At 34.7% G+C, this 13891-nt stretch overlaps 1 protein-coding gene and 1 pseudogene across 1 annotated transcript; both read right to left on the bottom strand.

The window, feature by feature from the left end:
- Nucleotides 1-5319: 5319 nt before the first annotated feature.
- On the bottom strand, nucleotides 5320-6332 carry LOC122608991. The gene is made up of 2 exons (XM_043782055.1): nucleotides 5958-6332; nucleotides 5320-5877 (listed from the first exon to the last, which is right to left on the bottom strand). Exons 1-2 carry the CDS (start codon nucleotides 6330-6332, stop codon nucleotides 5320-5322), a joined length of 933 nt encoding a protein of 310 aa, XP_043637990.1.
- Nucleotides 6333-12036: 5704 nt separating this feature from the next.
- On the bottom strand, nucleotides 12037-13384 carry LOC122608990 (annotated as a pseudogene).
- Between the last annotated feature and the right edge of the window lie 507 nt (nucleotides 13385-13891).

Raw genomic sequence — 13891 nt, 5'->3', positions numbered from 1 at the left:
ATAAATATGAAGCCAAGTACTAATTATTAGCTAACAGGTCGTTACTGCAAATTGTTAGCCAAGTACTAATTATTAGCTAACAGGTCGTTACTGCAAATTGTTACAATTAACTGAATCTTGATAGAACACAGACATGGCTCTAATGTGTCAATTCTATAACGAATGTGTAATATATAAAGCTACTAGTAATTCCCACAAACATAACAGAAATCAAACTAAATATTTTATATTCATACCAACTTTTTCTTACCTAAATCACTACTACACAATGTGTGATGTGTCCCGGTTAAAAAGTGTAATAGAACCCGCTTTAGAGCCGTGTCCTATGCAGGGGAGTCCTATTTAAGTGTTAATAAGACCCGCCTTAAGCAACCGAGTCCTTTACAATAACAACCAGATCCCTTTAACATAATAGAACCCGCGCCTCCTTGACCAATAGAACCAGCCTCTTTGTTGGAACCCCCTTCCTCCTACCGCCAAATCAATACCAGTTTATGTGGGGTTTTTTTTTCCTTTTTTGTTTTCTTCAACTATGATCACATTACAAACAATATATCATTGAGCACACCAAATTCACAAGAAAGAAAAGACACCAAATTTACAGGAAAATGACAATAAATTAGTCCAAGTTCGAAAGTAACAATAACATTCCAAGTTAAAAACCAAGCATCACTACAATGCATAATAATCTGAGTCACCCTAAACATAGCATTCAAAGTAAAACACCCTATAGTATCCTATGAAAGACAAGAAGAATAAACTAAGTCATTAGTTAAACACAACAGACCCTTCAATTGACCAATCATTAACATGTTGTGTACTTCGACGTTGAGTTTCATCCATTCCAAGATCAACTGAGATGAGGTAGATGATTTGAAGCAACAAATTTGTTGATGCACTTTCATTATGTCCTGCATTAATTGTAGCATCACTAACTAGCTTAAACACTTTAACACTATCACAGGGAACCTACAAAACAATAAATAACAATGCACAAATGGAATTTAGCATGTGATATACAACACCAAAGTTCGATGTTACTTACCATAGAAAGTGCTACATGAATTCTTGAGTCATGAGCCGATGCTCCTTCTGGTTGCATAAACCAACATAATTTTCTTAAGAGATTATAATATATTACTGAAAAAGTCAAAATTTATCATAGCCAACTCAGGCTAACAGACTCTTTCCCTTCAACCAACCATCCAAGTTCCAAAAAGGTGAAGTAAAGGATAGATAATACCTTACAACATAGGACACGAAGTATGAGTGTTTGCAAAGTCAATAATTGGGTAAACAGCTCATGAATATATAGATCCCTTGTTCTCTGCAATAAGATTGGAAAGTTAGGTTATTATAATCTTGGGAATTTTTTATAAGTAGCATCAGTGAAATTTGGAGCTGCCCCTAGATACATGTTGTAGACTGTATGCATCATTCAAAGCAAACAAGAGGACATTGATTTATAATTAGCGTGGCAATAATGGAAAAAGAGAACCAACTTAACATATTGGTTCAGAATTCTTACTCAATGCAAATATAATATAAGAGATGTACATTAGGACCCCTGAACATATATATGGGAGCCAAATTATATGGTCAATGGTTGACACACACACCTAGAAAAGATCTCAACTTCAAAAAAGTATTTAAGGGTACAAAACCTGCTTTGGCAATATCGAATTGGTGAGCCACACCCAGAGTAATATTTATAGCTAATCTACTTACAATGTTAATAGCTATCTCTTGAGTCAAAAAAGATTTAAAAAAATTAAATAAATAGAGTTGGCTTTAGATCATTGTATAGGTCACACACTCACACTGACAAAGATTGGCATACTAAAGGTCTTACAAGTGTAAATAGTATGACTTTGCCGCATACTTGCACCAATGTTGGGAATAATGCAAATCTCGCTTAATGGCCAAAGCAGGAGCAACTCCATCCATTTTGAATCTGCATAATTAAAGACATATGCATAAAATGTTCAGCTATCCATGTAGATGCAATGTATCTGAATATAAATGCACGGGCAAAGATAGGAAAGAAGCCTAAAGTCGCTGTTGAGTTCCAATATACATCTCTTAATCAACAAAATAAATATGCAGTTGGTCAATAAACACAACTAAATCCCACAAAATGGCTCATTGATCCCACAAAAACCTACTTTTAGATGGAAACTAACAGTAGAAAAATTTTCTCAATATTGTGCTAAAAAATCATATTGTAAATCAAACTCACAAGGGGCGGGTTTGAAACAAGTTGATCTCTTTCAATTTTTCCTAGTCTAGTTTCCACGCATTTTTGTAAAGTTTGAATATATTTGTAGGCCTGGCCACACTTTCTCCGACCCTTGAAACATGATAATGGAAGAAGAGATGGATGAAAGTCAGGAAAGTCAAGAAGCACCACCACCGAAGGTTAGTTCGGTGATACTTGTATTATCACGGCATACATATTACTCTTTTTGCTATTATAACAATACTCATATTTATTGCTATTATAACAATACTCGTATTTATTCTTCTTGCTATCATATATATATATATATGGATTGAATTGATTAATAATTTGGTTTTTTTGTGTTCTAGGAATATATCTAGTCTTCGTTGACTTTGAGGGGTAGAATGAGCATAGTCAATGAAATTGCAAGAGCTCTTACACCAAGACAGAAAGAATTGTTTCAGGGTACTTGTTTTGGCCCATGGTTGCAATTACAACAAACGAGTGGAGACCCAGCTTTGACGCATCTATTTTTGCAACATATGATTGATGAGGATGAGCTACCAGTCGGGATCCAACGTGGTGAACAGGAGTTCTGGTTTTATTTTCCACCATTTCACTATGCTCGATTTGGACGTGAAGAGTTTTGCTTAGTGACTGGTCTATGGTTCGGGCGTCATGACTCATTCGGTCCATATATTCAGAATATCCGCGTCCCATTGTGGGTGTTTAATGTTTTTCCGGGCTACAGTAAGGGTGGTGATGGTTTAAAAGTCTTTGATTTCGAGAAAGTGTTGCAGGAAGGTCGTTCAGGTGGGTTGAGCGATATTGATTTTGTTCGACTATGTGTTATAATGCTTGTTGAGGTTGGTTTTACTGGAAAACAATCAACCCAAAATGTTAGTCCCGATATGTTATCATTGGCCGAAAATTTGGAAGCATTCAACGTGTTTCCATGGGGTTCATACCTTTGGTGAAAGGTATATGAACAACTATTTGGTAGTCGGGCCAAGCTTAAGGAAGGAGAGGGGCATAAATACACTCTTATCGGCTTTATATGGGCATTCAAGGTATCCATGAAATGTATTTATATATGTATGCATATATTATTTATTTAGCTAATAAAATTAATGTGAATTTTGTTGTAGATTTGGATTTACGAAGCGTTTCCCCACATGAGTAAGTATGCAAAGAAGATGAAAAATGTGATACCGAGAGCAATTAATTGGGATAGAGTTACACTATTAAAATTGCCTAAGTTGACGGAGATTATGCCGATTGATGATGTAAGTGATACAAATACTTATTTATATTGGTATATGCATTCTTAATATTTAAACGCGACTTAGTATATATTGTTTATATGTTGATAGATTGTGGACGAGCCACAACTGACATTGATACCAACAGAAGGTGAGGCAGCGAGTGATTGGTGGCAAGCTAGTAAACGTTTTTTTGAAGGGGCTGATGACGTCGATCTCCCAGTATTTCAGGTCCAAGGTTCAAATCCACTGAGATGTATCACCAACTTCTCAACATAATAGTCAACCCAATTCTCCACCATCATCATTTCTTCACCGTGATCGACCCAATTCTCCACCACCATTATCTCCCACGAGACCAGCAAAGATGCCACGCATGCATTCTCCTCATCTCTCTCCACAAGGCAAGCATGCGACATCTACTGACCCTGAGATACGTGCTTTGCGGGATGACTTACAATCTTTACAGAAGGAGGTGATTGCTTTACGACCATTACGGGACGAGGTGCGTTCTTTGCGAGAGAAGGTTTGTGCTTTGGAGGCGGATGTCACTGCTCTACAGGCGCTAGACGACGCGGTATAGTTTATTTCAACATTTAGTTATGTGTTTTAATTCAGTATACATTAATTTTGATATTGGTTTATATACTCGACTTTATGTATTTGCAGGAAATGGATGACATGGATGACATTTGCTATTCTGAGCCAGATCAGCCATCTGCATTTGTTGTCTGTTCTGTACGACGGGGTTTACGCCCCAAACGTGTTGGACAACAATTAAGATCTCCATACACAACAAGACATTTCAGACGACGCCACAAGAAAAAGGGAGCTCCTAATGATGAGAACCATGTTAAATGTGGTGAGCCAAAACCTATTCCTACTTCTGAGGCACCTCCCGTTCCACAGGCGCCTCCCCTTCCACAGGCACCTCCAATTCCACGGGTACCTCCTCTTCCACAGGAACCTGTTATTGAACCAGGAGTTATTTGTCAATTTTGACTTTGGTTGGGATCTCGATTTCCCTTTACTTGCCGCCGAATGAACTTTTGATTTTGACGAAGATCCATATTCTGTGGGTGGAGGAAAAGATGTTTGTGATGGCATCGGTGCTCCACATGTCATCCTTGTATGACCACGTTCCTTACAACGACTACAAGTCGGGTTTTTCTTCTCCTCACCCTTAGACGGAATACGATCACAATTTTTGGGGCGGCCAGGTAGCCTTCTGTCCATAACCGGTGGCAAAACTGTTTGTAAGTCATCAGGTATCTCCCATTCAGATGGATGTGGTATGGGATAGACAATCTCAGCATACGTTTGACGATATGTTTCTGAAGTGTAACACTCCATAGCGTATACACTTGAATCATCTTGGTTTAGATGAAGAGCAACTTTATAACATGACTACATGGAAAACCAGAAGTTTGTCATTTTCCACAAGTACACGTCTTTGCATCTAGATCAACAAGCCCATTCAAATTATGATCTATAACTTCAAACAATGTGTTTGAACATGGTTCAACTCTCCAAGAAGTTGACTTCACAACACGTTTTGCAATCTTTTTTTCGGTCCATGGTGTAACACGACGTTCCAATGATTCTGTACATTTAAAGAAGTAATTTACTTATTAAAATCCATTATCATTTATATTAATAATAATAATAATAATAATAATAATAATAATAATAATAATAATAATAATAATAATAATAATAATAATATAATAAGTGAGAAAGTTAAACAAATAATACCTGCAACATTTCTTTTCCTATAATACCACTCTTGCAGGGATGCGCGGAAAAACTCCATTAACATAGTAATGGGTAATTTCCTTAATGGCGACTTAGAGAGTTGATTGATTCTGCACTATTAGATGTCATGAAACCATACCTTGCTCCAAGAGTGTGCACTCTTGAACATCTTTCAAACCCAATAGCTTCTAGTGTTTGGGCAGACTCGGGCATAACATGTCTCAAACGATTTATATGCCTATTAAAATCCACTTCTCGATAAGCTTTCACCGCTTTCCAGTATGTCCATTGGTGATGTTTAATACTAGGAGACCTTGATTTTAGATTTCTATACAAATGAATAGCACAAAGTCCATGAAAAGCATCTGGAAAACACCTTCTAATAGCCATATCAATTGAGTTTGCCCTATCGGATATGATTGTCAAATTGCTAACCATAACCATGCAATCTCTAAGATGCCCCATAAACCATGTCCACGAATCAGAGGTTTCAGATTTGCCAACCCCATAAGCTATTGGTAGTATCCCATTATTAGCATCCATGCCTACTGCTAATAAGTTCGTTCCAAGATATCGACCTTTTAGATGTGCCGCATCAACTATAATAACTGGCCACAAGAAAGAAACAAACGAACGTATCTACAAAATAATAAATCATTTAGATTTGAACATGTAGTTAAAGTAAAAAACATGTGGAAAAGTTATATTGATTTACTAACCGCTGCACCAATGGTGATAAACAACAACTCAAAACGTCCATCTCTATCTGTTTTGATATGAGTTACCGACCCGGGAGTTTTCAACTTTAAATTGTGACAATAAGCTGGAAGTTGGGCAAACGATGCTTCTGGTGACCCCCTCAACAGTTCCAAGGCATAACACTTGGCTCTCCAAGCTTGAGAATATGAGATATTAATCTTGAACCGGGCATTTATGTCAGTCATAATCTCATGACCCCTATATACCCTTCCTTTCACAAACATTAACTCCGCCAAAAATCCACCCAACACCTTTTTGTTTGCCTGTCTATGGTGAGGATAAAGTTGGGTTCTTGAACAAGTATGTTGATCAATGAATGTAGTGACTTGAAACATTTCACAATTTTTTACCCTCCTTGACATCATACGCCACGTACAACCTTTTTGATCAATTTTAGCATCCCAAGATCTCTTGTCACAATCTTTGTTTTTCTTTTCTTCATGGACTTCTTCTTCTTTTTCAGCGACTTCATCATCATCTTCACTTTCACCTTTTTCAGGGTTATATGAATTAAAAAATGGGTGTTCAATAGTTTCTTTCACATCAATATCCTCCCCATCATTATCATCATCACCACCACCACCTCCACCACCACCACCACCATCATCATCATCATCATCAATAACTTGTTCCTCGACATGAACTGTTTCTTCTTGTTCACTTTTACCAAAAAACCAATCTGAATCTTTTTTAAGATCATCATACTGACTAATATCAAAATATTGATTTGGGTCTAAGTATTGATTTGGGGTTGGATCTAAAGATTGTGGATTTTGGTAATGTTGTAGATTTTGAATGGGTTGACTACGAAAGTGAACAAGAATTTGTTGGTGATTAAATTGTTGTAAAACCATGAAATTTTGATTATGGTAATTATTTTGTTGTGCATTGCCATAAACGGGAGCCGAAGAACTTACTTGATTACTTCCCGTTCCAGATCCAATTTCAGTACTTCTAGATTCAACACACAATGTAACAATATCACCATAAACACCAATATAACTCATGAATCGATCAATATCTTCATTATCGTTTATCAAGTAAACTTTACCATTTTTCAAATAAGTTAGACTCACCTCACTTTCAAGAGCTAAACTTAACTTTTTTGCAACATGTAAAATTAACTTCTTGTAAGTTAATTTATCCAAACGTTGTTTCTTTCCATTACTAAATTAAATACTAAATAGTTATAGCTAAGAAAAACATACCTTTTACTTTGCAAATTGAAAGAAAAAAAATTATGGTGTTGTTTAGGGTGAAAGGTTGTTGCTAGTTCCTAAGTAAAAAAAAGTACATGAAAATCCTGATTACTTTTTATCCTAACAAGTACAAGAAAATCTAAAAAAAAATCTTATCCATAAGTCAAAAAAAGTCAAAATCGCAAGGACTCCTTGCGGATCGCAAGCCAGTCTTGTGGATCACAAGGACAAACCTTGCGATCCGCAACTCCTCTTTGTAGTCTTGCGATTTTATGGGTATTTTTGGTGAATTCGAAAAAAGTTGGGTATTTTCGTATATTGAAGATGGTTTTTGGGTATCTAGGCTATTTTCTCAATATAAATACATGAAATTTCTGCCAGTAGTACCTTTTTGTATACATGACAGGCAGCAGGAAATTTTAAATATTACCCTCCATATATTAATAATAAGAATTGAGGGAAGTCCACTTAATAAAGACTTTGTTTCAAAGAACTAATAGGTATTAGTGCACTACGGGACATAGCAATAGAAACTTCAGAAGTCAATAAAAAGAAATATTATATGCATGCATCTAATTATATATATATAAGATAACTTGAGATGGAAGTCCAGCTTGAAATCTAATGTCAAAGAGAAACAGCCTCATCTGTTTATAGATCTTCGCAACTTGATCCTTCTTATTTCCCAAGAGTGCAGCGAATAACTTATTGAGTTAAATCCTCTTCAGGACCTGAGTTCGATTTTGGACCGTCATCCCTTTCAAGAGCCATCGGCCTGCAGAATTTAACCATGCAAAACCACAAACAGTGTAATTATTATTCGAAATTAAATATTGGTAATAGCTTCTGGTTCATTCAGCTACCAACATTTAACTGAGATAAAAACTGATCCAGGAAGCCCAACAATCTATTTGTTATTCAGTGTAATTATTATTCGAAATTAATTAATTGGCTAAGAATTTATTCACTATCTGATAATCAACCCACTGTAAACCCTCAAATTCATCATTATTCCTAAGATTTACTTTAGTAAAATAATAAATAGCTATCATTAATGTTAAAGTTTAAGAATTGATGACAATCTTACAACTTTTATAAGATATACAAAGGTTTAAATACCCGTGTTACGCACGTCGTGTTTTAAATATATTGTTTGCATGTATTTTGTTGTCGGTTTTTTAAATAGCTAATGAAGTTATTTCATAAAACCAGTTTAATCAGCAGCTTATAAATAAAAAAACATAATAATACGTAGAAAAGAAATAAAAAGTTTGATGAGTGACTTGGTTGTTCTATAGAGATTCGAAAGTTCTTGCCCAAAAAAAAGAGCATCGACTGGAAATGGAAGAATAGTTTATGCTTACGGGTATAAGTGATTTTTGACAATTGAACCCAAATCAAACTACAAAAGTTACCCGTTTTTACTCATTTGATATACATTCCCATTATCATTTGTGCAACCCAATAAGAAACAAAATTAAAACTTGTTAGTTACAAAGAGCATTTTGAAGTTAAAAGGCTTGAAGTTATGAGGGCCTAGAGATTCATGCATCAGCTTTTGTAAACATCTTCAGCACTTCTCATCTAAAAGGAAGGAAAAGTATTTGCAACCGACTATTTTTAAAGTTAACCTGTGAGTCCAAGCATTACTTATATATATCATTATACATTATCTTCTTCTTGGAAGTATACAACTTATCATCAATCACTTTGAGCTGCATTTTTATTCAAAAAACACAATATTACCACAACACTTTAATGAGAAGGTTCACAAAATAACAAACACATATTAACGAAAGTTCAAATGAAAAATGAAATGAAACTTCTCCTTATTAAAATTCACCTATATACGCACACTTCAAAAGCATATTTTGAAAACTCCTTTACATTAGCAATAAGGTTTAGTTAAAAAGCACATAAGCACGGAAATTGACCTTATTTGCTAGTTGAATTTTCATAAGCCATAAATATAACATGAATCCAAACACCCCCTAATATAGCCTTTACTTACAAACATTGTTCAATTTCTACAGAGGTCAGACGCTTTTCTTAATCCACAGTGCATGCCATTCATGTGACAAACTTAAAATGAATGAATTGAAAGACAAAAAACTGCTAAAAATAGTGTGATTAAGATCCGTGTGCTGAGGGGTTGGGGGGGTTCTTTATTCTATGGCTGTTTAAAAAAAAAATCTACATGCATATTGAACATTTGGAGAATACATCAGAAAGTAACGGAATGTTTCAAAATCATGATAGCTTAATTTGATTGGAGCAGAGATAATATCTGACTATAACATGATGAAAATGGCCGAATTACCTATGTTTCAAACATCAATACAGTTATAAAAGGTTGAGACATACTACTTTCTACGCTTAGTATTGTTTCTATTTTTGCGTCATGTATCATTATTAGAGGTTCCCCACTTTCTTTCTCAATATCTATAGTTTTAGTCTCATTGTCTACTCGCATTTTACCATCAATCAGCCTTGATAGAAAGTTTTCCAACCCCCACCTAAAAGTATATATGGTCTTATTCATGGATCTCAAGGTAGCAGTTTCCATGTAAGAACTGATTTTAATTCAAACTGTTACTTGTGAACGGGGTAGTTAAGGCTATGTTTTAGGTAATTAACTTATTTTCATTAGGTAAACCGTAAACCTACAACAGTTTATTGCGGGAAAAAAGCAATTGACGTTTTTGCCCATGCAATGAAACTTCATATTTAGGATTAATTTTTTTCTAAACTCTCTGAGTGTTCCTATGAGTTCCACTAAGACTGATTCTACGTCTAAAATAATGGGTGTGTCGGTGGGTTAGGTAATGGGTTCTGGTCAGGCTATTGTTCAATGAGAGTCAAAAGAAGTCGGTCCGAGAGTAGAAATGACACATCTAAACCTTTTTCTCTACATGTAGAACTTCACAGATAATTAAGGGATTTCATACTTTGTAAAACTATATAAAATTAAGAAACAGGAGTATTAAGCATTTGAAAATCCTTTGGGTGGTTCTTAGCCCATTTCAAATTCAATATATACATTTTAGCTATGTTTGTAATTTCTTCTAATTGACTTTTTGGAAAGAAGACTCATCCCGCTTTCTATCGAGTTCTATGTAATGGGCCACGTGATCCCATATTATCATCTAGTACTGAGCTCCTATGCTCTATAGCATGACGCAAAATGTAAAAATGGTTGAAACGTTTAATAACATGATATTCTTTAAAGTTAAAATTAAGGCATATATGATATTTTCAACCTATACCATTTTGTTTTTCTGAGAAGTCAATGTTGCACCATGACCATAGTTTGGCCAGATACGCTAAAAACTATATAAGGAAATAGAGATTATACCTCATCACTATCCAGGAGCAAGTTCAATATACATGTACAAAAGAGGGAAACCTTTTGGGTCGGAGTTGAAGAAGATCTAACATATAGTGTGCTGCCATGTTGAATGTTCGTTTCTAATGAAATTGAGAAAAGCTATTTGTTTATATTCACATAAATAAATACTCATAGCGTTTCACATTAAATTGCACGGGAAGAAAATCTTACCAGTTATACACCCATTGGTGTCTGAATGGCGAAATACATATGAGGGGTGTTGAAGGTCTCAAAAATGATCTAAGTCGTCTTTTCAAGATTTACCATTGTTCAAGTAGCATCCATGTCTATCATTTGCTCCATCATGTTCATAACCTGATTTACAAAACTAATTACATATAAATTTCCATACATATAATTGAAGAAATAACATATTAGAGTTATATGCATAAACAAAATACTGAATTATTTTTATAACACAAATTAGAAAAATCTTCTACATATATAAGACACACACATAAATGTATAAGTCACAAATTCAAGAGGGTCTCATTTCCTTTTTTAAACTTCACATCCACACATCCATTTGACCTGAACCCCCATACCTATAGAAAAAGAGTCATAATTTTGTTTAAGAGATCAAATATAGGAAGAAGCGACCTTTTTTTTTATAATATTTTTACTTCATTATGCCTGATGTGGGCAAAGAGTTCTTTGGATCAACCCAACCCTTATCCAACCCATACAGAGGAACTTTATGTTTTAAACCATTGCCCAACCCGCCTGACCTACCGTTTTGCCACTGATACATATAGGCTTATTAATATAACCCATAAAGTTTAGATAACCTTGTAAGTGTCATCAGATAGGTTGACTCAAGTCGAGCAGAAGTCTTTTGATGATGGTAAAAGTCCAGTTAAGAGAAAAGAAAGAAATACCAACTTAAAAATACTGAAGCTCGGATTCGACCCACGTTCATTTTGGACTGATAACCATAGGACGGGACCAATAATAGCTCGCAATTAGGTTCATATCATCTTCAAAATATAGAAACCTAAGTTAGTATTAGTTTAACGGACCACTTTGAGAGCAAACTTGTTTTGAATCAAAAACAGATTTGTCAAACATTTGGATAGCAGCTAAATTGTTAATTTCTCGGATTGACACCTACTAAGAAGATGTTTGTACTTTCTTTAACATTCAGTTCACTTAAAGAAAAATTTTTGATTCTAAAAAAATTTCCACAGTTTGAAAATGTAATGTGAATAAATTTGGTACAATACACCAAAAAAAAACTCAATAGAAAGTTAATTGTTGAGTTGACTTGAACCCCAAACGGGGACTTTTTTCACAAAATCCGAAAGAAAAGATTAAATATAGAGAGAGTTATTTATCTATGAATAGAGAATGGTCCAAACAAAAATCTACATACAAACCCACACATGGTTTCAAATAGACCTAGGCCACAGGTGCAGGGGCTGCCTTAATTATAAAAAGGCGTAGTTTGGTTTTCTATCCAAATATTTTGTCAATTATCTCTTGAATAGATCCAACCAAGGCAAATAATGTTACAAATAAGCAAACAATGTTGAATATACGAAGAAGAACCCACTTACTCATCCGAGGTACAATTTTTTCAGCATCAAGTACATTTCGACTGGGAGAGATATAACCAGAGGCCAAAAGGTTACTCATCCTGCAAATGCTACGGCTTCATTGAGCTAAGGGAATAACATATCTATGACTTTTGTTAAAATCACTTATGATGTTCGAAAACATAACCGAAGAGGATTAAGCCTAATCCCCATGATATGTAAATTACTTACTAATTCACTTTCAGGGTACTTTCCAGCATACCACCTTTCCACAATAGCATATAACGTTTCACTATATATTTGGAAAAAAAAGGGGGTCAAGCAATGTTAAATTTTATTTTGCATGACTCGTTTGCATGACATGAAATGCTATAGGTGGCAATTTTAATGTTTCAAATCAGGTTATGTTTATCTCTAACATGTTAAATAAGATTTTGAGGAAAACTTAATTAAAAGGGAGACGGGTTCAGCAACCGGTTGAAACTCAAAAACCACCCAAAGTTTATCATATAATGCATAAAACCTCATCCTGATCATTTTGATATGTACCAAAGTTGCTTGTTTTGACCAGACCAGCACATTTCCATGCATATAGTAGAGACACTATTTAGATAATCAGTTCATGAAATAGAATTGTTTACTTGATATCCTCCAACTAAGTGAAGAAAAGTGCAGGCATCAGAAAAGTCGATGAGCTATCATGGCTCGTAAAATCCAAAGCAGCTCAACATTTTTCCAAGAGTTGAGTTCCCAAAGGCTGCATAACCAAATCCCTCACAACAGAGGTAAAAGACAGTAGTAACTAAAACTGCAATTCTCGAAGCTTTCTTCATTGTGACTTCTTTTGAGGGAGGTCATTTCAAAGTACTCTTCATAATTAAGAAAAAAATATCAAACGACTAAGTTTTATGAAAGACATGAAGAATTGTTATATCTAGATAAAATATACACAATCATCACCTGTACATAAAAAAAAAAAACCTTCGAAGTGAAAAGGGTATGCAAATGCAATGTCCCCAATAGCTTGAGCAACCAATCATACTTTCTCAATCGATTCATCAGTTGGAACTCTTCCAGCACTGCCTTTGATCTTTCCATTTCCCGTAAACCCACTTTGAACGGGATCAAACTTGTGTAAAAATATTCATCTCGATAATTACCCAAAAGACAATATGATCAATACTACTAATTCATAACACAAACACACACACACATAGAACAATAAAGACTCGTTAGCTTACAAATATCATTGCTTGTTCTATCATTTTCATAATTATCTCATTGTAGTTAATTAGCGGAGCAAAGAATTTTAATTTTTACGAAAATAGATGGAAAAAAATAAAGAATAAATGCCTATTTAACCCTAAACCAAACATAACAAAGAAATTAGGAGCAGGGTCATGTAAGATCTATGATTGAGAAACAACAAAATGAAGAAAAGTAGAGAAGAAGATGATTACTTCTCTTGTTTGTTGATGATTCATCTTTCACCATTGAAGGCAGTAGGTGTAGAGAATGAGAAAATTTACTTCTTGTGCTTTAGTGAAGTCTGGAAACACAGATAGATAGATGATCGGCTTTTATTTTTTCTACAATGGCAGTAATATCAAATATGAAATTAACCCATTTTCAACTATTACACAAAAACAATACATGTTCATACCTTCACTGTTAAGCAGATATGATTTCATGATAGATTAAAGATGTATCATCTTTTATCTTTTATATATATATATAAAGTTGAATTAACACAGAACTTACTTACCACAACC

The sequence above is a fragment of the Erigeron canadensis genome, chromosome 7, assembly GCF_010389155.1.
Source record: "Erigeron canadensis isolate Cc75 chromosome 7, C_canadensis_v1, whole genome shotgun sequence".
NCBI lineage: Eukaryota > Viridiplantae > Streptophyta > Magnoliopsida > Asterales > Asteraceae > Erigeron > Erigeron canadensis.
This window is presented reverse-complemented; position numbering and strand designations above follow the sequence as displayed.